Source organism: Barbus barbus, assembly GCF_936440315.1.
Source record: "Barbus barbus genome assembly, chromosome: 41".
Lineage (NCBI taxonomy): Eukaryota > Metazoa > Chordata > Actinopteri > Cypriniformes > Cyprinidae > Barbus > Barbus barbus.
Window position 1 is genome coordinate 7,349,234 of NC_136719.1, and position 27,967 is coordinate 7,377,200.

The 27,967-nt window shown below is 36.9% G+C and overlaps 2 protein-coding genes across 3 annotated transcripts in view; one reads left to right on the top strand and one right to left on the bottom strand.

Moving 5' to 3' along the window:
• LOC306860619 (zinc finger protein 704-like) overlaps positions 1-19,766 on the top strand; it is a 56,211-nt gene extending 36,445 nt beyond the window's left edge. The window contains exons 3-9 of one of the 2 annotated variants that reach the window (XM_079402401.1): positions 436-536; positions 5,772-6,007; positions 11,197-11,297; positions 11,713-11,968; positions 13,770-13,877; positions 15,585-15,706; positions 15,795-18,571. In XM_079402401.1, coding sequence (XP_079258527.1) covers positions 436-536; positions 5,772-6,007; positions 11,197-11,297; positions 11,713-11,968; positions 13,770-13,877; positions 15,585-15,706; positions 15,795-15,906 — 1,036 coding nt within the window. In that variant the 3' untranslated portion in view covers positions 15,907-18,571. Of the gene's footprint in view, positions 1-435; positions 537-5,771; positions 6,008-11,196; positions 11,298-11,712; positions 11,969-13,769; positions 13,878-15,584; positions 15,707-15,794 lie in introns of both variants that reach the window. The other variant, XM_079402402.1, reaches the window with a different exon arrangement.
• On the bottom strand, positions 18,660-27,436 carry gss (glutathione synthetase). Its single transcript, XM_079402403.1, has 13 exons — positions 27,263-27,436; positions 26,377-26,515; positions 25,686-25,831; positions 25,237-25,312; positions 24,539-24,678; positions 24,313-24,429; positions 23,974-24,054; positions 23,421-23,498; positions 23,166-23,235; positions 22,882-23,076; positions 20,946-21,027; positions 20,681-20,870; positions 18,660-20,572 (listed from the first exon to the last, which is right to left on the bottom strand). The coding sequence occupies exons 2-13, from the start codon at positions 26,503-26,505 to the stop codon at positions 20,449-20,451; spliced, it is 1,428 nt and encodes a 475-aa protein (XP_079258529.1). The 5' UTR covers positions 26,506-26,515; positions 27,263-27,436; the 3' UTR covers positions 18,660-20,448.
• Between the last annotated feature and the right edge of the window lie 531 nt (positions 27,437-27,967).

Consider the following 27,967-nt stretch of genomic DNA (forward strand, 5'->3'; position numbering starts at 1 on the left):
AGTTAACAGAGCATTTCATTCAGCCGCACACTAAATCGTGGTGTTGATTTACAAACACGAGTAAACTGTCTCCCACACACACGCTGAATAAATACAGTTGATAATCGAGCTGTGCTGTGTGGGCATACACCAGAGGCAGAGCGCTAGTGTTTATTATTGCGCTGGAATTTTCCATTACCCGTGATGAGTTCAGCGCAGTAGGGAGCTGCGATACGGCCGAGAGAAGTGTTTACTGTGGGACTCGGCCTGCCGAACAGAGAAAACGGGCACTCAGGCCGAGACAGAGAGAGAGAAAGGCCCACCTAACAGATGTGTGCAGTTTTATGTTGATGTGAGAGTGCGTTTAACATCTGGCTCTGCTTGACGTAATTGGTTTTAGTTGATGCAGGTCTGAAGATGTCAATGATTTATAAACTAATTTCTCTCTTTTAACAGGAGGCCTTCTGGTCTTGCTGATAAAGAAGTGATGGCCGCCACAGTCCTGACCATACTGTCCACCAGCCCGTTGGTGCTCAACCCTTCCTCCAGTGCCTCAGGTTAAACATCGCTCTACTTCTCGCTTCCCTGTTACCTGATAGATCCCAGAGCGCTCAGGTGGCTCAGTGTGTAATTTGTGTGCCGCCAAATACAATGGTTGTTTTCGAACACGGTTCGCTCTGTTTCAAACAGATAGTCCCGCCCCAAACTCACGCCATTGGTTGAGCCAGTGTTGCTGGTAAATTTGTTCAAACAAATGTTTTGTATGATAAGGCTACAATGTTTGAGTCAAATCGCTTACTTACACCATCACCTAAAGTTGAGATCAGTCAATTATAAATTTTTTTTATTTTTTTTGGAAGAAATTAATGTTTTTATTTAGCAAGGATGCATTAAATTGATCAAAAGTGACAGCGAAGACATTTATAATGTTATAAAAGATTTTTATTTCAAATAAATTCAGTACTTTTGAAGTTTTTAATCATCACAGAATTCAGAAAAAATCAGTTTTATCTATATTTATATAATTATTTGTATCATTTATAAAGTTAGTCAAGGTTTCTTGCACTATATATATATATATATATATATATATATATGTATGTATGTATGTATGTATGTGTTTTTTTTTATTTATCACATTACCCTGTATAATTAAACAGGCTATTTTTTGTACTGTACCTTTAAGACTTCTAGATGTAAATTGACCTCTGTTATGATTGGCTAATCTCAGCATACCAGTGGTCATATGTTAATGAGCTCATGGTTGTGATGTCATAGTCACCATGATTTCTGAACAGTTTTTGCAGATTAGTTTCACAAAATTGTCTGTCGACATACAGTGTAGTTTTGTATAAATATCAGAACATGGTCATCAGACTCTTATTTCAAAAGAGGAAGAACAATTCTGTTTTCCATTTTTATGTCCCCCTTAGCATGATGAGAGGAAAACCAGACTATGGGTTTTAGCTCATAGCTTCCAAAACCAAAAGTATGTTCACAGAGTTTCAGAAGAAAAGACAATAGACATTGTGCTGCAGCAGAAGTGCTTGAACTCTCTCATTGATGTTTTATTAGACTTTGAATCAAACACAGATTTCGCCCTTAAATGAAAAGCTTACCCAAAAATGAAAGTGATTCTGTCATCACTGATTCACCCTCATGTCATTCCAAGCCAAAGAAGATATTTTGAGTAATGTAGTAGTTGCTATTTTCCATGTAATTACAATAAATGGTTACTAAAAAGTCAACATCGAGAATCAAATCAGATTGACTTTTGTTAACTGGTTTGACTGATTCATTGAACAGAACTATTCCTTTAAGAAGTGTAACCAAAGATTGTTCTTTTTAAAGAGCAGGAGTTTTAATGTTAACTGAACTGTGGTGAAAGCGTACTTGTATTGTGTTTGTTCTGACCTTTCAGTGATTCTGGAACAAAATGAAAAGCGAGAGTTTTCTTAAGATGTCACAAAACAATGCCTGGTCCCTCCACAGTCCCTTACATTTGTGTCTTGGAAGGAACAGGCTGTTTTAATGGACCCTCTGAATACTTTCCCTCTCGTTATTGAGTCACTCAAATCTTCAGCTGTGTGATGTGATCTTAGCTGACCTTCTTTGATTTGATTTTGATTTATTGTGCTAATTTAGTTGGCCAAATTTGCATCAGTGATGAATTTTGGATTATGGATTTAGTAATTATTATATAAGGGATATTGGAGTGTCATTGAGTTGACAAAGTATAACTTTGTTCAAAGGTTTGGAGTCAGCTGTAAGATTCAATTTAATATTTTTGAATGAAATTAATACTTTTATTCAGAAAGGACACATTAAAGAGATCAAAAGTGAACACAAAGACATTTAGAATATTTCTATTTCAAATAAATGCTGTCTGAAATTATCACGGTTTCCACAAAAATATTAATCAGCACAACTGTTTTCAACATTGATAATAACCAGAAATATCTCTTGAGCATCAAATCAGCATATTATTATGATTTCTGAAGGATCATGTGACACTGAAGACTGGAGGAATGATGCTGAAAATACAGCTTTGATCACAGAAATAAATGACATTTATATATATTAAAATAGAAAACAGATATTTTAATAATATTTCTGTTTTTATTGTATTTCTGATTAAATGAAAGCAGTCTTGGTGAGCAGAAACAACTTCATTTTAAAAAGTATTACTGACCCCAAACTTTGAATGGTAATTAAAATAATATTTGTCCATATTGACCATATACGTAAAAAGACCCCTTATATACCTCGTATGCATTTAATAAAAAATCTGAAAAACTCATTTTCGGCATAGCGTGGTCAACTGGAAATAAAAACGACTGCAAATACCGTTAGAAAATGACAGAAAAACAGGTTATTTACATTTATATATTCTGAATATTAAACCCTTTCCTGGATGGGTTACAGAAAAGTGAATGCGCTTTAAAATTACATTAGTAAATAGTTTTTCTCATGTTCACATTTGTATTAGTCATTTTTTCCTTGTCCCTTCGGTATAGATGTTTTCGGTTGATAGCAGACATCCTGAAATAATATTATATTTCATTACCCTTGCCTAGAGGACAACTTAAGTAATAAGTGGCGCAGCTTTCCCCACTCTCCATTACTATTTAATCTAGGACTTTGGCCTAGGGATTGGATTGTTTTGTGTTTTTCATTTGTACGTTGTCATTTTTTAAATATCTTTAATGCAAACACATTGCCCTTCTGGGAAATTAAAGACTTATTGTACTGTATCAGCGTGGCTGCACAAATAACAGAACTATGCCTTTCCTCCCCGCTAGAAAATAGATAAAGAGAGAATAAATATGGGCTGCTTGCGTTAGCCTAATGACTAACGGCATGAGGTCTGGTCTTCATTGCTGTTTATTCTTGCCAAGAACCGCCCACTTTGAGAGGAAGATACTGTCTTGTAAAGTAACCAACTGGGTTTATCTTTTACCACAATAAAACACTGATGTGGGGAAAAAATCAAACTGGTACGACAATCCTCATTTAGGATTGAGGCAGAAACTGTAGGGCTTCTTGGATTACAATTCTTTCCTGATGCTATTGTGCTCTTGAGCCGAGCACTTAACCTCTAAATCATGCCACTCCAGGGAGTGTGCTCCTGTAATTAGTGTACTGTAAGTCACTTTGAATGAAACACATCTGCTAAATGGCAAGAGCACACATGCTGGAAGAACCTAGACCGTAATCCGAAGAGGTCAAGTGTCATGAAATGAAGGTGATTTGCCTGTTTGGGGTCATGTAATGTCAGCACAGTTTATGCTGTTGCTCAAGGGTATCTTTTAGACTAGAGATTTCGTTTAGTTAGTTTGTTCAAGGTTATTATTGCTCAACATCAGCTGGACAGTGTGTCCAGTAACGCTTTGTTTTAGGGTCTCTTAACTAGTTGATTATTAGCATGCATATTAATAGAATATTAGCCATTTATTAGTAGTAATTAAGCACCTTATTCTACATCCCTAATTCTACCCAATACCTAAACTTAACGACTACCTTACTAAATATTAATAAGCAGCAAATTAGGAGTTTATAGTTAATAGTTAATAAGTGTTCCCTATTCTGAAGTGCTAATGTGTGTCCTGTTCTGTTGCATAGCTCAGCTTTATATAGCTGTATCTGCAGTTTTGTGTTTACAACCTTTATTGTTTTACTGTATAAATATTTTAGAAGTACAGTTATGGCGCCGATATGGCATTGAACATAATGTGCCAAAGTTATTTTTGAAACTGAAAATAAAGTTTTCTTTTAGCAAAAAGCTAAATAAATAAATAAAAATAAAAAATAATAATAATAATTAAACAATCAATCAATCAATCAATAAGCATTTCAGTTGCACATAAGGTTGTTTTTAGATTGACTTTTTAATTATATAATTATAAACAGTAGCTGTAATCCAAAAAAATTAATATTTTTGGTAGCTGAAATTTCAGTCCTTCACTAAGATTTAGGTTTTTCTTGAATATTGCGATTTTGGCAACATTTTACAATATGGTTCAATTTTTTTATTTAACATCAGACAATCATTTATTATTCTAGGTTCATGTTCATTTCTACGTTTACTAATACATTTTTAACATTAAGTGGCTTTTTGTAAATTTGAATGCTTGTAAACAGTCCATTTTTGTAGATTTAAACTATTACATTTTTATAGATCTATTGACAAATGAATCTCATATAAACACATTTACTGAAGCAGTTACAGAAGTTGTTACCTTCTGCATCTATTAGAGGGCATACTAGGTCATGTTTTGCAATTGATAAAACATTTATTTGACTCAAAATGCCACAGGCGACAAAACAAGGTGTGAAACAAATTTCTATTACGCATTAATGAAATAATATAGTGTCTTTACAGGTTTGAGTGCTGCTGTGTTGTTTTATCTTCACCCAGTGTTGCGTGCCATCAGGGATATTTGTGTGTGAGTTCACGCCAACTCCAATGTGACTAAACAGTATGTAGGAGATAATAACCCCGAAAGAGTGATCAGGATTGTGTATCACCTGAAGGGGTTTATCCTGCGATAACAACAATGACTGAGGTGCAAGATGGCAGCTGTGCTTGAATTAACTGAGAGAGAGTGCGGTGGTGTGATAGGAAAGATGTTAGAGAAGCCAGATAAGTGGTGTGTTATTCGGCATTGCTAATTATTCACCTGCATTGGGGGTGAATTGCCTGTCTTTGTTGTAAGGCCTCGTGCACCGAACCGAGATGCCCGTACCGTGACTGCTCGGTACGAATACATGTATCGTGCCACCCCTACTAGAAAGTCTAGGTGAGTTTGAGCAAAACTCTGCAGGACTGTGGCTCTCCAGAACTTCAGTATAATAATTAATTGGTCATTGGTTTGAATATGCCTGTTTTATTTATTTATTTAGTTTGTTTTAAGTTGCCTTTTTGTTTTGTTTTTGTTTTTGATTTGTTTTGCTGTCTTTTGTTTTGTTCTGTTTTTTTGTTTTTTGCTTTTTTTGCCTTTTGTTTTATTTTGGTTTTGATTTGTTTTGCTTTTTGTTTTGCTCTTTTGTTTTGTTTTGTTCTGTTTTTTGCTTTTTATGTCTTTTGTTTTGCTCTTTTTTTTTTTTTGCATTTTTGTTTTTATTTGTGTTTTGTGCTCTTTTTTTCTGTTCTGTTTTGTGTTTGTTTTGTTTTTTTTAATCCATGCATTTGATTTTTAATCTGTGAATTCATGCAGTGTGCTGGTTCTGGGATAGGTAATAGTACATTCTCCAGGCAATAGTTCAAAGGTCTCTGTGTGTTCTGTGTTCAGGTGCAGATTTGGCTGGTAAGGCCTGGAAGGAGAGCCTGTCTGCCAGCTACAGCAGCTCTACCAGTGGGAACTGGAGCTGGGATGCCAGCGACCAATCGGTGCCCTCCACTCCGTCCCCGCCCCTCTCCAACGATGCCTGCAAGAGCTTCCTGCTTTCCTCCCAGAGTGATGACAACATTGAGGAAACCGAGAGTACACACTTCCTGTTTGAGGACCCCATCCCCCGAAAAAGAAAGGTAGGGATGTCAAGTCACGGCATACGAGAAAGCAGTTCAGCTAGTTAGTTTTTGTGCAGAAAAGTGGCTTGAGTCTTCAGTGAATTTGCAGAGCTCTGCTTTCAATAATTGAAGAGCTCTAATAAGCACATCAATGTGGCTCTGGCCCAATGAGTCTTGTCACCCTCGCACCTCAGAAAAGGGCATGTTTTTGCTCTCTGTTTCGTTGTCCCCTCTTTTGTTTCTCTTCTGTTTTTTGTAGTGTGGAATCACTCCAGAATGTGAATGTGGTTTCAATGTCAGGAAGCCATTAGCCTTTCTGCTCATTCACCTTGTTTTGGGAGAGGCCAAGGATGTGTGTGTGGATGAAGAGGAGGGTTCAGTTATAGATCCACTCGGGCCTATCCTTTCACAGCACTACACATGCTGTAACACACGTTTTTTACGCAGTTCTCTATTGCACAATATTGTATACAAGGATCCTGTCACGACTACACGCCTCTCCCTGAAGAAAGGAGAAAAGTTAAATGTTTTTTATTTTTTTTACTGAATATTTCTCAATTCTGATTTTGCAATTCCAGATATTGGACAGAAAAATTAAGAAGGCACAAACAGGACAAAAATCTTTCCTTAAGTGTTCCAGACATTTAAAAGGATTCTTCTTGTTTCAGCTGTATTGAAATCCCTTCTGATTAAAAGTATTATTTATTTTAAAGCGTATTGACCCCAAATGTTTTTAACAGTAATGTACAAAAATCTAATTTACAGCAAGGCACTTACCATGGTTATCAATGGAGCACGGCATTGTATTGTAATAAATGTTTACAAAAAGACTTGTTAATATTATTAATATAAGATTGCTTACTGAACTTATCTGTGCAAAGTTATATCCAATCTTTCTATTCCTGTCATGACCATGCAAAGTTTGTAAACCAAGTAACTTTGCAAGGTATGCCAAGATACATCACTCAAGTCACAGGAATGATCATAACTGGAAGTTGATCCACCAAGAACAGTAGTTCTGCTAATAAATACAAGATTTTACAGCTCTACAACTCCACAACTTTACTTTCAACTTGAAAACTCAAATAACACACACATGGTTTGTAGAGAAAACTTAATATGATTAAAGGTGATGCATGTTATTTATTAAAGCAAAATAATACCATATTATGTTAGCAGATATTTAAGAAACATGTTAAGTTCACAAACTTCTCTGAAAAACAATGCTTCAGCCAGTTATTCTGCTTTTTTAATGTGCTTTCTGTCGGAATGTCTGTTTTTGTTTTGGTCTGTGACTCCGCCTACTGCTAGTTTACCCAATAGTATTTCAATACCCTGGGTTGCCAGTTGGCAGAAAACAGCGTACTGCAGCCATAGACACCAGAAAACGAACTGGGTCAGAGATCACACCTAAACAGCCTCGGTATCCATCGGTTGATACAAGATACCTCCTGATGTTCATTCATGTTTATTTTGTGCTTTAACTAGTAAAGAGGAAGAGACGATCGGTTCACATGCGCTACAGCGATCTGTCACGACACATTTAAGAGCCACAAAACCGTATTTACGGTTTGAATTTCTTAAAGACACAATTTGAAAGCTGAGACTTTTTCATACCAAAAGTAACCTGCTCTGTCTTGTCTGTCGGCACATTGTCAGTTTTCTATTTGCGATGTACTTTTCACTGCGTGAGAACGAGATTTGCAGTGTGAAAGTGCCATGGCTTGTCAGATATAGCAACAGTAATGAAGGGGGCGGGTCTTTGCGAAGGGTCAGTTGCACATGTTCCTGTTGCATGTCCTCAATCTGGCAACCCGAGTGAGCATTGAGTCTGAGGAGGAGGGGCAGGAGAAAAAACTCTTTAATATTTTTTATTTGGTCTGCAGTACCCATTTCAACCACTAGCTATCAATATTACATACTAAGCTCTACTGTGAATAATTCCAAAAAAGAAAAAAAAAATCTATCTCTTAATAGATTCTGTCGCAATCAAATAAGAAAGCTCTTAGACCCAACTAGCCAGATTTTTTTCAGTTTAATTTTAAAAGGATCCTTAGGGGATTCTTATTTGATCCCATTAGGATCGGTTCAGATTATGTTAGAAACTCCATTAGCCATTTTGTACACAACTAGATATTTAGTTGAAATGTTGAAGAAAGAGTTTAAAAAATAGTTTGCAGAGTTGTTTGTTTCACGCTGGGGGCGCATTACATAATGTTCAATATCATTTGGGCTAATTTTTTGGCTCTTCTGTCTGAGTACAGTGACAGATGGATGTGTCCCATACTGCTAGTGCTTGTCTTAGGCAACAGCGCTGGCTACCTCCTCTATTATTTCAGCTCACCGGAGGCCTCCCTGCATACCTATACGTCCTGCAATAGCCAATAAAAACCACTTTGAATGGAGACGAGAAAAAGAAACCAAGTTCTTCGAAGCGAACCAAGCCAAATGCTGAGCAGCTGGGTGAAGTGTAACACAAGAGGACTGGCTGTTCATTCACAAAGACAGATGGAAACATACACTTCCAGCACCGCTCCGCCAGTTATGTGGCTAGCTTTCTGAGTCTGTTTTGGTTAATGGTTGTCTCATCATCTCTGACGAGGCTTTGATGGGAAATGGTTTGTAGGCTCGTGTGATCTGTGAAAGGGTTAATATCACCGGCCTTGAGAACAGCAGGAGTATTTGCTTGTTTTTGTATGTGTGTGAGCAGACACACACCCACTCATTGACTCTGATGAGAGCAGCGAACAGGTCCGGACATGTTTCACGTTTCAGAGTTAATGTGCTAATGTTTCTCACAAATTAAATTCCTGGATGGGTTTGTCAGAAGACATGATATAATATAATCTCGGTTTGTTCTGGAGTGTCATTCATTTACACTGTTCTCAGTCTGAACTCTGGGAATAGGGCGCATTATGTAACCTATTAAACATTTACGCACACTCTCCAGGATATCAAATATAACCAGGGTTCATATTTAACTCGAGAAAACTAGCTTCCGATAAATATATCTCAGTGGCATTGTTTTTACATTTCATTTTACTAAATATTATTTTAAATTATTATTATTTTTCTAAATACAATTTTTTACTGTATTTTAAATAAATAAATAAATGAAACATATATTTTGAGGTCAGTAAGATGTTTTGGTTTTTTGACTAATTAAAGTACAATTAAATTGATAGTAACAGTAAATACATTAATGTTGCAAAAGATTTCTTTTTTAAATGCTGCATTTCCTATGCATCAAAAACAACAACAAAAACACTTTCAATTGGTAAGTTTTGGAGCATCAAATCAGCATATTAGAATGATTTCTGAAGGATCATGTGACACTGAAGACTGGAGTAATCAGCTTTGATCACAGGAATAAATGGCATTTTACAATATATTGGAATAGAACAAAAAAATACATATTTATATACAGTTTTAATTGCAACATTGTACAATGTTAGTCAAGGTTTCTTGCAATAAAATGGTCATAAATTAGCTTCTTTCTTTTTTTTTTTTCACTTTACCCTGTACAATTAAATAGGCTGTTTTTCCTACTGTCTTTCCTATTTTTTTATTTTTTTTTGCAGTAAATCAGTATATTATAATGATTTCTGAAGGATCATGTGACACTGAAGACTGGAGTAATGATGCTGAAAATTCAGCTTTACATCACTGGAATACATTTCTAAAATGTAAAAAAAAAAAAAGAAATTTTTGTGTGCACTGTGCAGTTATATATACTATAATCGAAAATATCTAATTTTCAGTATATATTTTAAAAATGGAAAACCTTTTAAATGATATTTCATAATATTACTGTTTATTTTTGATCAAGCAAAAATATTGTAACTGGTGAGTAATTTTATTTCATGTTCTCAGTTTTGACCTTGAGTGTTAATTTTAGAATCGGCTATAAATAAGCAGTGTATTGCAGTATGTGAGAGGCTGATTCATTGCTTGAGTCGCCTATAGAAACTCAGGAATCAAGCATGTTAGATAAACACAGATGAGATTTCGAGCAAGCGGGGAAACGAGCGCTGGTGAAAGTGACAGAAGAGCGCAGGAGGTGTGAATCTCCCACACATGCCATCACCCGGCAGTGTTGTTTTGAACTGCTTTAATAGTTGTGTCACTGCAGCAGTGAAGAGCCTTTGTGCCTTCGGGGCAGCAGTGGGCTGAAGGGAATTTCTACTGCACATACACATGAGACTTATGCAATCAGACCTCTGAATCACTGCTGATCACGGCCTTGACTGCAAATACAGCAGATCTCCTTATAGACCATGCTGTTACTCTTCATACCATACATGATTTGATCTATCACTTCCCTGCACGTTATACTTGGCTCTTCAAGGGTTTCCTTTTTTGTTAAATAAAGTTGAAATAAATTAAAATATAAATATAACTATTAGATGAAAAACATAAAACTTAAATGCAAATTTGAAATTTTGCAAAATTGCTACAAAATATCTCAAATATTCAGAACACTTAAATATGCACTTAATTATTATTCTCTCATAATTAATCTTGAAACTGGGCTTGATATTTATAGCAATAAGGCAGGACTGTTGTTATTAATTAAAATTATTTTTATATATATATTTGGTTAAATAAAGCTGAAATAAAATAAAAATAAAACTTTTGCCTTGACAGCTAGCTGACTAAAGCAAAAGCTGAAATAAAGATAAATTAATAAAAATGACATAAACATAAAAAATTGCCAAAATTGAAATAAAAAATAAAAATATAAATGCTAATTCAAAATATAAATAGCATAATACTTTATAAATAATACTAAAATACCATTGCTACAAATATCTCATATTCAGAACACTTAAAAATGCACTTAAATACTATTCTCATAATTCATCTTTAAAGTGGGTTTTATGTTTTCAGCAATAAGGCAGGACTATATTGATTACTAAAACTGAAATATAATATAAATGAAAGCTAAATACAAACAACAAAATAACAAAATTATTCAAGTGTAAACTAAATACTTTATACTTAATTTTTTTTTTTTAAAGATTAAATATTGACCTACTGACCTGATAAAATACTCAACAAATCTAAATCTTACAGGCTTGTCTTTATAAAATTCTCTGATTGATTCATGATTTGTGATCTTTAAGTCCAAAGATGGCAAATTCTATGGCAACTTCAAAGTTACTGATATGTCCTTCACATGTAAATCATATGTTTGTTTGTTCCAGAACTCCATGAAGGTGATGTTCAAGTGTCTGTGGAAGAACTGTGAAAAAGTCCTCAGCACTTCCTCAGGGATCCAGCGTCACATCCGCACCATCCACCTGGGGTAAGCGTCAATCAGACACATCCCACCTGGGACAGGTGCAAACGTTTGTTTTGCAGTTTGAACGTAGTCTTCTACACAGAAATTAGACAGACCGGCTCTCTTTTTTAAAAAGAAGTATACTGTTAACTTTCAAATGGAAGTTTCACTCATTGCTTTTGAGTGGAGATGAATCTGAAGGTTTGTCTGTCAGTCTCTAAAGATGGGGCAGCTCGGGGAGCTCTTCCCCTTTCTGAGCACCATAACAGGAGGTAACGAGGGAAGCACATTCTGATGGAAGTAGTAAGAGTGTTTTTATAGCCTCTTGTTGCTACCTGACCTTCCCATATAAACTCAAACCTCTGTTTATGTGCTGCCACTGCTGCCCCCTGCTGACCGCCGGGTGATGTGGTGTAAGTTTAGTATTGTGTGTTTTCAGGCGAAATGGAGATTCTGACTACAGCGATGGCGAGGAGGATTTCTACTACTCTGAAATCGAGGTGAACATGGACACGCTTTCCGAGGGGCTGTCCAACCTCACGCCCACGTCACCTACTACGTCCGGCCCGGCCCCCATCTTCCCCATCTCGACTTGTGATGCGTCTCGATCTAAGCCGGCCCACATGATCCACACCCCACTCAGCCAATCAGCACCGTCGGCGCTGTGCCATATCCGCACTGACCACGCTTACCAGGTAACATCACGCTTCAGTGCATCTTATTCAGTCCACAGGTTCAGTTTTGGCTGTCTCTGTGCAGATGGTGGAGCGCTCGAGGTGTAGCGATGAAGTCTTCATGGACACTTTTCAACAGTGCTTTTATCTGTGTGTGTGTGTGTGTGGGTGCGTGCTTTTACTTTGGAAACATCAGATTCTTTCAAATCTCCCACGCAAGGCTCCGTTTTAGTTATTAATGCAACTCAAATCTCTCTCTATCAGAGCTTAAAGTGACTGTTGCAAACCTGTATGAATTTATTTATGAAGGTCATTATGTGACTTCCATAAAATGGAAAAAAAAATGGGGACCATCAAATGTTTGGTGACCGACATCCTTCAAAATATTGTTTTTTGGGGTTCAGCAAAAGAAAGAAACTCATACACGTTTGGAACAACTTGATGGTGACAGAAATCACATTTTTGTATGACTATAAAATCAAAAGAAGTAATATATTATATTTTGTGTGGAGAAGCTAAATCCAATTTTAGGACCTTGAAGACATTTTTGCATTATTTTGCCAATATTACATTATTTCCGTGACAGTTAATTGCAGTTCCTCCTACATTCTCATTAGCATAATGTGTAGTGACAGGATAGTTTACCCAAAAATTGAACTTTTGTCATTATTTATATACCCTCATGTCGTGTTTTAATATTCTCTCATCGCTTCCTAAAACATTCATTCATATGCAACCAAAATTTTGAACATATTTCATATATAAAGCGCGCAAATTGTGATTGTGTGGAGATTAATGAGCAAAATTATCAGAGACTATTACAAATATGTTCATGTTTAAGAACGGTTTTTTAACTCTAATTCTCATTTTCATTAGATTTTCACTACTGTAACAAATATATTTTTCTGGAGCAGAGAACAAATACTGGAATACAGTGATTTTTTTTACATTTAAAGTGTCAAATTAAAGGATAAAAATACTACCATATATACTAAAGCATAAACAAATACTACAAAGTTGCATAAATTCTTTACTATTTTAAAGATATATCATTTGTTGCAATACTAATGACAATTTTGTGAGGAAATGTGCTTAATTGCTGCCAATAATATCAATTTGAAAAAAATCTTTATGGTCCTAAAATCTGGCTTCATCCTCTTAAAATGAAACTACAATGTCTTATTTATATACATTTATATATACAGTGGTGGCCAAACTGATTAGAACACTAGTAATTTAGAAATGTTTGGAAATGTAAACAGATATGTTCTACTGACACACTGCAGCAAAAGATACAAATAACTGACTTAAAACCATTTTTAGCTGTTCTAATCATTTTGGCCACCACTGTAAATATATATTTACATATATAAATGATATAGTTTGTGTGTGTGTGTGTGTTAAGGATGTTTAGATATTTTACTGAAGAACAAGAATTTGCGGTCTGACTACATTTGGAGTTTCTTGAGAATTTGTGTCCCGAATGGAATGAATGACCTTTCTGAAAACGTTCAAACCGGCCAGAGATTTACACCGAGGGTTCACCAGATTGAGGGTTCTGTTAAATATCAAAGCCAGACTACTGCAGACACATGGTTGAAGTATTTATGGGTCGTGGTGACGAGGTCAGCGAAGGCCGTATCTCCCCTCTGCTGCTCAGACAGTCTGTTTTTAACCATTTCTAATGTGACTGAGCTCACTGCCTCATCTTTGAGGCAGCTCTTCTTGGCTTTCGGTGGGTTGCGGTTGTACTTAACAGTGTTTTCTCTTTCTCTCTCTGCTGGCTTTTCTAATACCGCTTCTTACACACACTGTTTTTCAGGCTACAACCCCTGTCAGCATTCCCAGCATGCCTTCTGAACCGCCTCACAGTGAGGATAGGATTAGTGTATCCTGGCAGTCACCCCCTGTCATTTATAAAGGTCTACCGGTGAGATGGCTTCTTCCTTCCTTCTTGTTTTCTTCCTCTCAGAGACGAAGTCGACAGCGTTTGTCACCTTGTAAAAGACTCAACTCACTAAAGGTTGAAAGGGCAGTGATCCTGTAAGCCTGGTTGGGTCTCGTTTGTCACTTCCAGCTTGTCTTTCTCTGTCTCTTGGGGTCTTTCAGAAATTGCACTTGCATGACTTTTGGTTTCTTGTCTCAGATGCGTTTGCAAAGCAAAGAAAGTAGCTTCCAAACCCTTGTTACAGGTTGACAACAAAGGAACTGCAGACACCTAGTGCCTGTCAAAAAGACGCAGTTTATCTTGAATATATATTGTGATCAGGGAACTGCTGTTATAAACCAATAATTGGCGGTTTGCTACGAAAACATCAGCTTAAAGCCGCGTTCACACCAAGGACGATAACTATAAAGATATAGTTCTAAAAATTGTTTTATAATGATAAATGCACAGAGAAACGATATCGTTGTAATCACTTCCAGAACTATTTTTTTCTAGCTGATGAATGATACAAACATTGACACCTAATCAGAAAGGGAAGTGGTGTGTGGCCAAGTATGGTGACCCATACTCAGAATTTGTGCTCTGCATGTACACACACAGTAGTGAACATACACCGGGGAGCAGATGGGGGTCCGGTGCCTTGCTCAAGGGTCTCACCTCAGTCGTGGTATTGAGGGTGGAGAGAGCACTTGTTATTCACTCCCCAGCTACAATCCCTGCCGGACCTTAGAATCAAAACCACGACCTTCAGGTTACAAGTCCAACTCTCTATCCATTAGGCCACGACTGCCCCATAAATGAATCCATCCTGCTATAACAAGCTGGAAAATTTAAAGCGGCTAATATAGTTATCGTTCTTGGTTTGAACGGGGCTTTACTGTTATTGGCCTTGGAAAGTAATCATGAAAATCAGCCAGAACACCCTAGCAACACTAATACTGTTTTGCACAAACAGCACTTACATTTTTTTTTATTTTTGTCAGAAAATGTAAAAACCACAGTATTTTTCTATTATAGAGTAATATAATAGAATGGAATACAATATAATGTAATATAATGGTGTGAAATCAGGCATAAACACACTTGAGTGAAATAAAATAAAATATGAACAACAATTACTTTGATTATTAATTATACACACTATACTATTCAAAGGTTTGGAGTCAATACATTTTTTTTTTAAAGAAATTAATACTTTTATTCAGCAAAGATGAGCTGAAGTGACAGTAAAGGGATTTATAATGTTACAAAATATCTCCGTTTCAAATAAATGCTGTTCTTTTGAACATAATAATAACATACCACAAAAAATATTAAGCAGAATGAGAAATATTTCTTGAGCAGCAAACCAGTATATTATACTGATTTCTGAAGGATCATGTGACATTGAAGACTGCAGTAATGATGCTGAAAATTCAGCTTTAAATCACAGGAATAAATTACATTTTAATATATATTCAAATAGAAAGCCATTTTAAATTGTGATTTCAAAATATTTAGAATTTTTACTGTATTTTATATCAAATAAACCAACTTTGATGAGTATAAGGGACGTCTTTAAACAGCATTAAAAACAAATCTTACTTGACTCGAAATTTTGAACGGTAGACGTGCCAGCTGAGATGTAAACACGTCTCTTGTGTGTTTGGTTGAGCTTTAGATCACCTTTAACATAGAATGCTTTTGCAGGGCCCGATGACTCAAATCCGCACGGTTACCATCGGTGAGAAGAGACAGCCGGTTAACCACACCACTGTCAGCAAAACACACACCAGCAACACCTCCGCTTCCAAACCCACCACTGGAACCAGGTAAGCTGTCCGGATGTTTTTGGTTTGAAGATGTATTTGAGGCCTTGCATTACTGCTAAAACTGAAACTGTGTGAAATATTTTCCCAGGAAACCACGTGGCGAAGCCAAGAAGTGTCGAAAGGTGTATGGCATGGAGAAGAGGGACCTGTGGTGCACAGCGTGCCGCTGGAAGAAGGCCTGCCAGCGCTTCACTGACTGAGCTTTATCCTTTACCCCACTTCAAAATGTGCTGGTTTATTGCGGCTGTTCCACGGACTGAGCGCCGGTATCTCCTGCACACTCTCAGAGTGAACTTCATGAGCTGAGATGTGTCCGTCTGAGGCACGTGGCCTTTTAAAATGTCACTGATTCCTCCAGGCCACAAGGGGTGCTCTTTTCTTACCGCTTCCATAGTAGAACACTGAGACTTTTATTCAGAAAAAAACTGATAAAAAGCAAAAAAAGAGAAAAAGAATTTCGAAAAAAAGCTTTTGCTGCATTGCATATTAAGGCAAAAAGAGGTTTTTTCTTAAGTAATCCAGAAACAAAACATTCAAAGCAGATTTTCCAGGCAGTTTATTATACTTTCATGTTTTGTGTGCGTTCTGTGGAATACAGCTAATGATTTTAAGTGTGGCAGACTTTATACATAGCAGTTTTTACTGTTTAAAAACCCTGTAAGCTATTTTTGATGGGTATTATTGAGTATTTTAAACCGTTAACCCTCTTAAACCTGGATGCACTTACCGAGCTACTCAAATTCATTTATACGGACATCATTTAAGCTTCAAACAACTTGTTTTTGTTCCAAATCAAACCGTTTCTGGACTTACCGCTTCATTTTGCCTACAAGCACTTTTTAACAGCCATTTTGATTTTGATCAAGCAGAGTACAGTTTAGCATTGCATCGCACTCGGCGAGCGTTTTAGCAAATAGTCAAGAACTGTTTCAACACATATTGCTAAAGTAATACCTCTAAACAAGAATGAGCCTTTCGGAGAGAGCCTTTAGTGTACTTCAGCGCGAGTAGTTGTAGTGCAGGAATGTAAAACGGCTTCTCTCTCTGCGCTAACGCACCCAAACTATTCTGTCCCTCACAGATCAACTGCCTCTTCATAAGCTATGAGGTTTATTCCTGTCGGCCCACAGTATTAATTCAATGGCAGGCACTTTAACCGGCCACACTTCAGATTTAACAGCCAATCTGCTGTCGAGGGAAGTCATCCCAGTCTAATGTGATCCATAAATCGAGTGTTTTCCACACAAACACGCCACATTATGCTTCCTAAGGAATTATTTGCTTCTCATTCAGCATACAGATATTATTCACATAATGGAAAAGCTTGCTCTGATAACGTGTAGACGTCTTCCACCATGCTTTTTTTTTCGTATCGACGTGATCATGTGACGTCTATGTAAACGGTGTGCACTGTGCTATCTGACCCTCTCAATATGAGCGAAGTAGCTCTGAGCTGTTAAGGTCTTTGCACACCGACTCTGAAATTTTTGCATTTTAAAAAATGAATACGACATCACAACCTCTTGTCAATCATGTTTAGGCACTGCCTCCGAAACTTTCGTCCGTCATGAAAAAATTCGGATCAGGCTTGATTTTCTGCGTTTTCGCATCAGTAGCATGCATTTTGGTGTGAAAGGATGACAAATATGAAAAAACGCATACGAAAAGTTCGGACTCAGTGTGCAAGGACCTTTACATTGCAAAAAAAATTATAAATTGTGTATTTTTGTCTCGTATACAAATATCTAAACAAAGATACAAGATACATCTGTTTGAAAATGACTTGTTTTCTTAAAATGTATCAAAATTAAGGCAAGAAAAAAAATAGTTTTCCCTTTGAATTGTTTTTTTTCTAGATTTTAATCATACACTTACATTTGGTTATGTGTTTTCAGAAAATAAGTCTTTATCTAAGTAAATGTACCTTAATTTAAGAGTGTTTAAATATTTGTACTGGAAATCAAGACTCTCTCTCTCATATATATATAACATTTTTAATTTTTTTGCAGTGAATCCATGAAACACTGACGACAGTCATTGGACATTTGAATGTGATCTGTATCTTAAAGGAACAGTTCACCCCAAAATAAACATTCTGTCATCATTTATTCCCCCTCATGTCGTTTCAAACCGGTTTGAAACATAAAAAGATATTTTAAAAATACTTTTTGTGTATACAATTGAAGTTAGAGGGGTTTACAGACAACATTGGACCCCATTGGCTTTCATTGTATGGACAAAATCACCAGACAGAAATACCAGAGATGGTGAGCCATTTTCCAAAATATCTTCTTTTGGATTCCACAAAAGAAAAAAGTCATGCAGGTATGAAACAACATGAAGAATAATGATTTTTTTTTTGTGGGGTACACTGTCCTTTTAAGAAATATATACAGATACATATTTTTTTTCTCAACATTTATTATTTTGGAGTCAAATAATTCCTTAAATACTCTAATTCCAACCCAAGCTGTTAGGTTTTTGTTTCTAAATATTTAGCAGTATTTTTCACCTTCAAGGTATGGGAATTAAATCATGTTTAAGCTTTCATCAGATCAACCAAAACTGGCTATCAAAATGTAGCTCCCAAAAACTGTAGCAGTTCAACCATTAATGATGGGAATTGGGCAGGTGCACAATTGCCAAATGATTGAATTCATCAAAATATATTGTCCAATCACAGCTTAGAGCAGCTTAGTCTTCCCTTTCCCAGTGGTCAGGAAGGAAAGAGCGTCCCTCTCATGATCATAACTTTCACTAAGTGCCAATGAGAAGAACAAGAGGGAAAAATATAATTGCACTAACTTGTACTGCACAAAACTTATATTTTTATGTACCTTTTTTTTTTTTTACGCTGATATTGAAGTTTTTAAAAAGCAATTGCTTAATGGTTGTCTGGCGACCGCCGTGGTTCTCTCATCGGGTCGGGGATGGGGTCTTTTTTTTTTTTTTACTGACCCTGCAATGATAAGCTTACGTGGCGGTACTTTGCATCGTGTTGGTTAGGGGCTCGCAGCACGTGACGACGGTCATGTGACTAGCAGACTATCATTCAGGCTTGTTTCTAAGGAACGTCACTGTCTTGATTTAAAATAAAGATCGTTTCCTATGTTCTACATTGCTTTTCTTCATAGGAAAAGAGTCATGGGAAGATTGGGATTTTAAAAGTCAAGCAGTGATGCTTTAAATACGTTCATCAATTTCATGGCTTTGATAATCTGATATAAAACCCATACGAGAATGCTTTTTTGTTCTTAAATGTCACTAGTGAATATAATGTGTATATATTCATTGTATATTTTGGGCTGAGGGGAAAAAGAAGCATCAACGAATGTAAAATCTACAAAATGAAACACCTGTTATCTGAGTTTGTTTTATCGCCTGTCTCACACAAATTTCTTTCATATCAAGTAGTTAGAGCCGCTCAGTGTTTGCTTTAGTTTTCATTTTCAGCTGGCACTTGCATTGATGCGTTTGCTTTGTTTTGTGGATAAACGAGTGTGTACATCATGCAGTATGCACTATTGTGAGGCAGGAGGGACGTTACTATGTGGATCATTGCGTCACTCTGCACATTCCGATAGATGATTTTACGTTAGTTTATCTGAGTCTGTGTCCATCTGTTCCCCGTTAATCTAACTTCAATGACTGCCTGTTGCTTTTCAGCCAGGATATTAAGCTAAACACCCAAGAAAATGTGTAGGAACTCCACTTTCTTTGTAACATTTTCAGAATGTTAAGTGTTCATCATAATAATCCTACTATTCAATACAGCTCATATGATTTCTCTTTGCAGAACAACTCTTTTGGCCTTGTTTAACTGTTGAGGTCTTGTCATTGTGTCAAGCCGTTTCTTTTCTCATTGCTCTTCATTGGTTGAAATTTGATGCATGTCTTGTATCATCTTTGTACTATCTTGCTTTATCGGAACCATTATTGTTTTTCAGAGGTTGACAGTGACGTGTCTAGAGTTGAGTGAATGAACGAGAGGTGTTTCTGGTGTTGACGAGAGTGTGATTTCTGTGGCTGTGATGTGGAGATTGAAATAAACATGGATTTCAGAAAGATGTTGGATTGGAAATCGATTTTTACTTCATTTGCACGTTTATATTTTTATGTGCGTTAGTTATTCACTGGTGAGCAAGTTTTATTGTGAAATAAAAGCTGTAAAATAATCTTACTGACCTCAAGCTTTTTTAAAGGAATGGTTTACCCAAAAATTAACATTTGATAAATTTACCCTCAAGCCATCCAAAATGATGAGCTTGTTTCTTCACCAGATTTGGAGAAATGTAGCGTTACATCACCTTGCTCAGCAATGGATCCTCTGCAGTGAATGGGTGCAAACGTGGTAGTAAACAATTACAAAAAAATTAACACTAATCATTATCAAAATCATTACAACTACTTTCTGATTGTGTCTGGTCATGGAAGTTGGCTACCAGTGTAGTTTAATAAAACCATTACCAGTTAAAGTAACCAAAAAAAGAAAACGTCAATAATCTATTTTATAAAACATCAATGATTACTTCTCACACACTTCAACAAATTAACCCTTGAATGAGGTATGAAATGTGCATGAAATGAACAGTTCAGTCATAAGTGCTCCCCACTGATTACTGCATCTGCAGGAGATATTTAACACACGAAACCTTTGATAAAACAGATGCCAGGTAGAAAATCGATCACAGGGATGTCAGCTGTATGGTATTCTCGTCTGGTCCAGTCGGTGGTGCTGTAGTTCACACCAGAAGTGGGTTGTCCAGTACTGCTACTCCTGCAGCCACTCCCCCATCAGCATGCTCTGAGCTCTTGGTCCTCAGCAGGTGGCCCACGCACTCATTGAACACCATGTCTTTGCCTTTCCTGTGTGTGGAAAATGTTGCCGTTATATTCTGTAATGGAGTGAATTTTAGGAATGCTTGTACAATAAAAACAGAGGTTTTGTTAAAGATCTGCTAGAAATGATCCCACCTGACATACGCTCCAAACGCACCCAGTTCACTCAGACAGGAGGTCAGTCTCAGAGGAGCTCCGGGCCTGAGCAGGTAGTTCTGGACCGGGACGGGCTGGATCTTGTCCATCAGGATGTAAGCCGTCCTCTCAGTGGAGTTCTTCAGCTTCTCCAGGACTTCACAGATCTCACTGCCGTAAATGTTGTTACCTGTGGCATAAAGTAGGAAATCTTTGAGCAAGTGTTTGTGTGCACACAACACAGGACATGACTAGTGATACTCACCACCACCCTCCCTCTGAGGCTTCAGCACATACTGGTCCGGATTGGCCAAAGCCATCGCTACCGTTTTATCACCTTCTTCTCCCTGTGGAAAGGGAGAACTAGGTTTAACTATTATTATAGGTTGACTATTTAAAATCTATGTCAAAAAAGTACAAAAAAACGTTTCAACAGCGGTGCTCAATCCTGCTTATAATGTTCAGCCTTTCTGAAGTGCAGTGCTCAACCAAGATTATCATACACTAAAAGTAAATAAAATGTTTTTATTTTAAATGAAAATGTAATTTTCACAACCTGAAATAATTAAAAATGAAAATGGAACTAATAATTCATTCTAATAAATTAATTAGTAGAATACATTTTCATGTGCTCTCTTTGCTATTATTTGGCTGACAATCTGCCAAAAAAAAAAAAAAAGAGCCAACAAGTAGCTTGCCGATGGTTTCATTCATGTGGATTATTCATATTTCAATCATGAAAACTCTCAGAATTGTTTTGGAATGTTAATGGATATGACGCACAATGTACTCGGCCATGTAGTGTATGAATTTTATAAGGTTATTTTGTCATTAATAATCGGAGTCTGATAGCCCCGCCCCCTTCGCTGTTTAATTAAAGCTGCTACAGTTGAGTGCATGAAGTGTCCAACATTCCACACGTCGTTTTTTCGGTTATTTAAGTGCATCATCCGGGTATTTAAAGTGCACTTGTTCTTTTTGGAAAGTTCAGTGTGAACGCACTACTCGCACTATTTATACTACAAAACTTCAGAGAATAGTACCCAAGTACACAATTTGGGACGCACCAAATATGAATGTATTTGGTCTAGCGGACTAGCTACTTGGCATACTCTGCGGATGACGTAGGCGTAGCATAAGATCACTGGTCACTGGTCGTTAAATTAGAAGTACAAAATGAGGATTTGTAAAGAAAAATGTTGGAGGATTTAGATATAAGCCAAGTGTAGATGCAAGGTTCTTGGTTCTCGTGAGACTAGTGTATTCTCACCGCCAGAGTTTACGCTACGCCCTGCATCATCGGTAACACTTTACAATAAGGTTCAATAGTTACATTTACATTTATGCATTTAGCAGATGCAAAGCGACTTACATTGCATTTACATTTTTTTACATTTTATCAGCTCTTGCTTTCCCTGGGAATCGAACCCATGACCTTGGCGTTGCTAGCGCCATGCTCTACTCTTTCAGCATTTACTAATGCATTATTAAAATCACAAGTTGTATTTGTTAACATTAATGCGCTGTGAGCTAACATGAACTAACAATGAATGATTGTATTGTTGTTAACTAACATTAACAAAGGTGTATAAATACTGTAATAAATGTATTGTTCATTGTTTGTTCGTGTTAGTTAATACATTAACTAATGTTAACAAATGACACCTTATTGTAAAGTGTTATCCACATCATCCACTGAAACCCCACTCTCTTCAGTTAGCGCAAGCTAGAGATTACGGTTTATAAAGTTTTAAATATGGATATTTTTTACACAAATGCATTGATTCACTTCAGATGGCCTTTATTAACCCCCAGAGCCATGTAGAGCACTTACATGATGGATGGATGCACTTTTTTTTCACTGCCATTATAAAGCTTGGAAGAGCCAGAAAATGTTTTAATATAACTCATACACCTAGGATGGCTTGACTGTGAGTAAATCATGGGCTAATTTGAATCTTTGGTTGAACTATCCCTTTAAGGAATGTCACACTAGACTTTTTGTTCCATTGACTTCCAAGTGTCTGTAGAAATTGTGCATGCTTATAGTCTAGTGTGTTTATGATGGTGATTCCTGTGTAACCCTTGAGTTTGTTTCAAGTGCCTCAGAGTTAATTGTAAGGTATAATCGTAAATCTAATCATAGGTTATATCTCCTCAAGCAGGATTCAGCACCCCAGTTAACAACGTTGTTCCTCTACCATGTCCAGGGTGTACAGTCCAGCGAAAGTGGCCCGAATCAGAGCAACTGTTTGAGGTTCATCAGGGAAGAAGCGCTCCAGGACCCCCGGCCGGGCCAATTCCTGCTGCACCTTCTTAGTACCGGCGAGATGAGTACTGATGTCTGGACACTTCACAGCCAGAGAGTGCTCCATCATCAGACGGGCCTCCCAGCTCTGAAACATGCATCAGGTTATGAGTTTCATTCCCAGCAAATACCTAAAACTGATCATTTCTGAGAAGATTGTTTTTACTATGTCCTCACCTTCTCTGAGACGTAGTTTTGGGGCATGTATCCATTACGGAAGTAGACAATGGCGACCTCACGACCATCTCTGTAGGTCAAATAGAAAAATAAGGCCTTTATTTACATTTTTGCGTGCAGTTGTGACTAAATTTCAATCTGTGTGGATATTTGAAGTTGGAAAAAATAGTCAGATACTGACTGAACATTTCTGTCATTTCCAAGTATTCCACATAATTAGTGTGTTACACGCATGTATAAATCATAAACACTCACACAAAGAGCCTCTTATTCTCATCCACGGATCCAGTTCTGCAAACATCTTCAAACTGTCTTCTTATTACAGGAATATTTCTGCACATATAAAAGAACAGATTATCACAAGTCCCCATAAGTGGTTACACTTTATTTTAAGATGTCCTTGTTACAGTGTAATTATACTGAGTAATATTAATTAACTACATGTACTCACTATATAGTTAGGATTAGGATTTGTCTTAGAGTTACTTGCATGTTATTATGCATAATTTATTGTTATTATAATAGTAAGTTCATGTAACAAGGACACCTTAAAATATAGTGTTACCCCATAAGCTCTTGTTTGGAGGGAATAGTAACAGATGCTTTGCTTCACAAACACCACTAATAAAGATGTGTTAGTAACAGACTTGTTTAAAACAGAATTACATACATTAAGTACATGTTGCCCATGACTTGTACTTAATGTAATAACATTAATGTAGTTACATAGTAATTACATAGTAACTAATGTAAAATAACTTGACACTGAATCCTGATTGTAGCTAAACTATCAGACTACTTACTATACCTTTTCCGCAGCTCATTCTCTACATATCGATGGTCATAAATATTCCTCTGAATGTCCTCGACCAGAAACATAACCACTGCCCTGCAAGAGACAACATCAAGAAATGACCACATTATCATTTCAATTATAAAGTAAACACTTAAAAAGCATCAAGTGCCTACAAAACTAACTTTCACAATTCAATTTGATACAACCTTTCAACTAAGAGTATAAAACAGTTACAAAGTCTGGGATTAATTGATAAGAAATGTTTCTTGAGCATTGAATCAAAATATTAGTATCATTTCTGAAAATTCAGCTTTGCCAAAACAATAACAAACGACTTTTTAAAATACACACCTCTCAGATCCATAGAGCTCCCAGGCTTTGGCCAAACCTCTGGCCAGTCCTGCTGCTGGGTTGTTGTCGAGCACATTACTACACTCCTGTGGCAGGTTTGCGACCTTCAGAATGTGCCTTGAAGAAATGAGACTGTGCGTCACAGCCCTGACCTTAACCTTTATATACTAAACATCATCCAGTGGTGAACCAGTGCATTTAATTTGAGCATTTTGCTCAGACTTACCGATGGACATCTGGTGTCCGTGAAGCAAGACCACCAAAACTTGCAGCAATAGTGTTGATTTCAATCTGCTTCAAAGATATCCCACCGTCTGGACTGTGATCCAACATGTAGTCGGAGCGATTCAAGCCCAGCACTATTGACTTGAGGAAGATATGTTTAAACAATATGTATCTTAATAACCTGCACAATAGCATTAATATTACATTGATAAGGAGTCAGCTGTACGTCATGGAAAAGGAGACGCACTGTTGATATTGTACGTCACTACCATTCAAATTTTACAGTAATTTTTTTAAACAAGTCTGAATTTTCAGCGTCATTACTCCGGTCTTCGGTGTCACATGATCCTTCAGAAATCATTCTAAGATGCTGATTCGCTGCTCCAGAAACATTTGTTATTATCAATGTTGAAAACAGTTGTGCTGCTTAATATATTTGTGGAAACTGGCATTTTTTTCAGGATTCTTTGATGAATAAACAGCATTTATCTGAAACTGCAATCTTTTGTAACTTTATAAATGTCTTCACTTTTACTTTTGATCTATGTAATTCTCCCTTGCTGAAAAACAGTATTCATTTATTTCAAAATCTTTTGAACGATAGTGTATAATAGAACAGGTACAGTGAAGTAAATGTTCCTAACTAATGTGTAACATGCCATTTTAATTCATAAACAAACTCCTGGTAAATCATTATACCTGGGGATGATGTTCATGCTGAACTTGTTTGTGAATGTTGAAAAGTCTTGCTGTAAAATTGTCAACTTTGATGGTGCTGTTAAAGAAAAAACATTTATTTAGATCAGATCACACCAAAATTATTAATAAAGTTTGAATTAAAGGTTTCATTTTAATGCCTCTAGTGCCACTAGATGGAATGGCAAAAATACTGATAGAATGAAAGTTGGTTGGACAAATGTTTTGTCTCTGCATATTAAGCTGGGAGAAAAGACCATATTTTAACATAAAAACAAATTACACATTTCACCATTAAAATGTACAAAATAAGGCAATAAGACACTCAAAGGACACTCAATGAAGTCAACTTGCAATTCATTAGGGTAGGGATTCCCAAAAAATGTTTGTCGGCTGAAATTATTTTTGTTCCCTAGTTTGGGAAATCCTGCAACAGTGCAATCATTTCATACCTGGCCAGAGTTTCCTCTAGGAAGCCAAGATTCTGGCTGACCCGGTCCACCAACCGGTTAAAATGTGTCTGTACTGCCAGAGCCTGATGAAAGAGTGCTGTGGGCACCGGTGTGGGAAACAACGTGAACGGTGCATAACTGACCACCTGTGAACAAATGTACATTTATTCAACATGTCTGTACACGATCGAAGCCCTTCTGCCCAGTGTTGACTCAATGGGGCAGAACTAACACTCCATAATCCAGAAACAAAACATGGCTGTAGGACAGACTGAATTCCAGACGTGACTGTGTATTCACTGCACCGCTGTGATTAGTTGGTTGGTATTTCTATCACAATATTGATTTGAAATCATTTTCCCCTGTTTTTTTTCTGAATATTGGATATCTAAGAGTCTTGGCCGGATGTCTTAAATGGGTTAGGTCTACAGCGCCACCAGGGGCTTTTCCTGTAGGGTACACTGTAAAAAAAAAAAATTCTAAATTGTAAATAACAGATCATTAGAGTTTGCCCAGCCCCATCTATACATTAGAAATATTATGCAGGAATGTAAATGGGTTTCCCAAGACAACCTTTCCTGCCCCAAAAGCAAAAAATGCTCTTGGTGGGTTTTGTGGTTTCGATCAGCGGTGCTTGTTAATGTCTAAAGGACATTTCCTCCAGGCACATGAAACAGTGATGTGCTCTTACTTCAGGAGAGTTTGGCGTTTCTTTGGTCCTCATCAACACCCCATGTAAAAGTGCTGTGTCTTTTGCTATCTCCTCTATATATTTGATCAGATTTTCATCCTTCAGAATGTCCTCCCATTTGACAGACATGGCAGAAAATCTACAATGAGAAGAAAACACACTGTTGTCATATGCTTCATGCCATTTTTCACTTTTCACGTGACAGCCTGACAGTTACAAGAAATATGGATTTTCAGGGACATACAGGTTTTCTGATACATGATTTTGCTTTACTGGAGACTTTATCATTAAACGATAACATCAAGTTTATATTATTAAACTTCTGCATTAAAAAGCAATTCATCTAAATGAATTAAAACTTTGAAATGCAAACTCCGAGTATGATGCAAACCTGCAATAATTAAATATGTTAAACAACACAAATGTTGCTGCTGACCTTTGATGATCCAGTTCAATCATACTAATAAGCAAAAATGATTTTAGATAAACTAACAATTGTGCTTTTTTTATTACCGTACAGATGTGAATTTACTTTTCCTTCAGCCTGAGGTTTATTCATTACACTTTTTGGTGTAAAAGGGCTTTTATATTTGCTATAAATAGAACTTATTGTATTAAAAACATATTTGAAAGTAACGTAACGCATTACTTTCCACTAAAAGTACCTAAGTAACGTAATTAGTTACTTTTGGGAGGGATTAACTCAATATTGCAATGCATTACTTTTAAAAGCAAGTTCCCCAAACACTGACAATAACACACTGGAGTGATGTAAATATATCAGATCACTGCAGTCATCGTGACAAAGCACAAATACACCGGAGAACACTACAAACAGCACACTAGCGTTAGCTCATGTAGCTGAGCTGTGATTAATGTTACCCACCTGATGTCGCGGGCTCGGTTTACTCTAAGGTCCTCGTTTACAGTGAGTCTGTTTGATATTTAAGAGCTCGGCTCTTCTGCTCAGGTTGGGATCAGACTGAAGTAGCTTCACAGGCTGCTGCTAACTGATGTGTATCAGTGGCTCATACACTGAAAGTAACCAATCAGTGAACAGAACGCCGATGACGCCACTGTCCACGTGCGCGCGCAGCAGACGCATGGCGCTGCTGGGCATGCGCACAATTTTTTCTTTAAAAAATTTAGGTTTAGGGTTGGGGTAGGTGCAGACGTTAATAAAACACAATCTAATAGGTATACAATTAATTTCATTGTTCATTTCCGGTCGGAGCTGTATCCCTTCTAGCCACAACCAGGATCGTGACAGGTGAACCCAGGGATGTCTGATTATCATAATATACAGTGCCCTCCATAAGTATTGGAACAGAAAAGACACAATTGCTCTGTTGGCTGTGAAGTCAAGACATTTGCAAATATGATTAATAGATGAATCAATATAGGCCGCTATTTCATGTCAACATTTGCCTCCATGTCTTCGGTGGGATGCAGAGCTATAAAAACTAAATAGACCCCTTTGAAGGTCCTTTTCAAAAATGATGCATTCATTATGTCCAACAGAGGCAAGAGTAACAGAACTGTCCTCCAGGTGGCGATATCGGCTGGCGTTCACACGCGTTTTCACGGAGGA

Excerpts from the sequence above, each read along its gene's own strand:
- gss (XM_079402403.1), bottom strand. The coding sequence starts at position 26,505 with ATGTCTGTCAAATGGGAGGACATTCTGAAGGATGAAAATCTGATCAAA. Across the intron at positions 25,313-25,685 it reads CTAGAGGAAACTCTGGCCAG|CACCATCAAAGTTGACAATT; the intron begins GTATGAAATGAT and ends TTTCTTTAACAG. Across the intron at positions 20,871-20,945 it reads GCCTCAGAGGGAGGGTGGTG|GTAACAACATTTACGGCAGT; the intron begins GTGAGTATCACT and ends TTTATGCCACAG.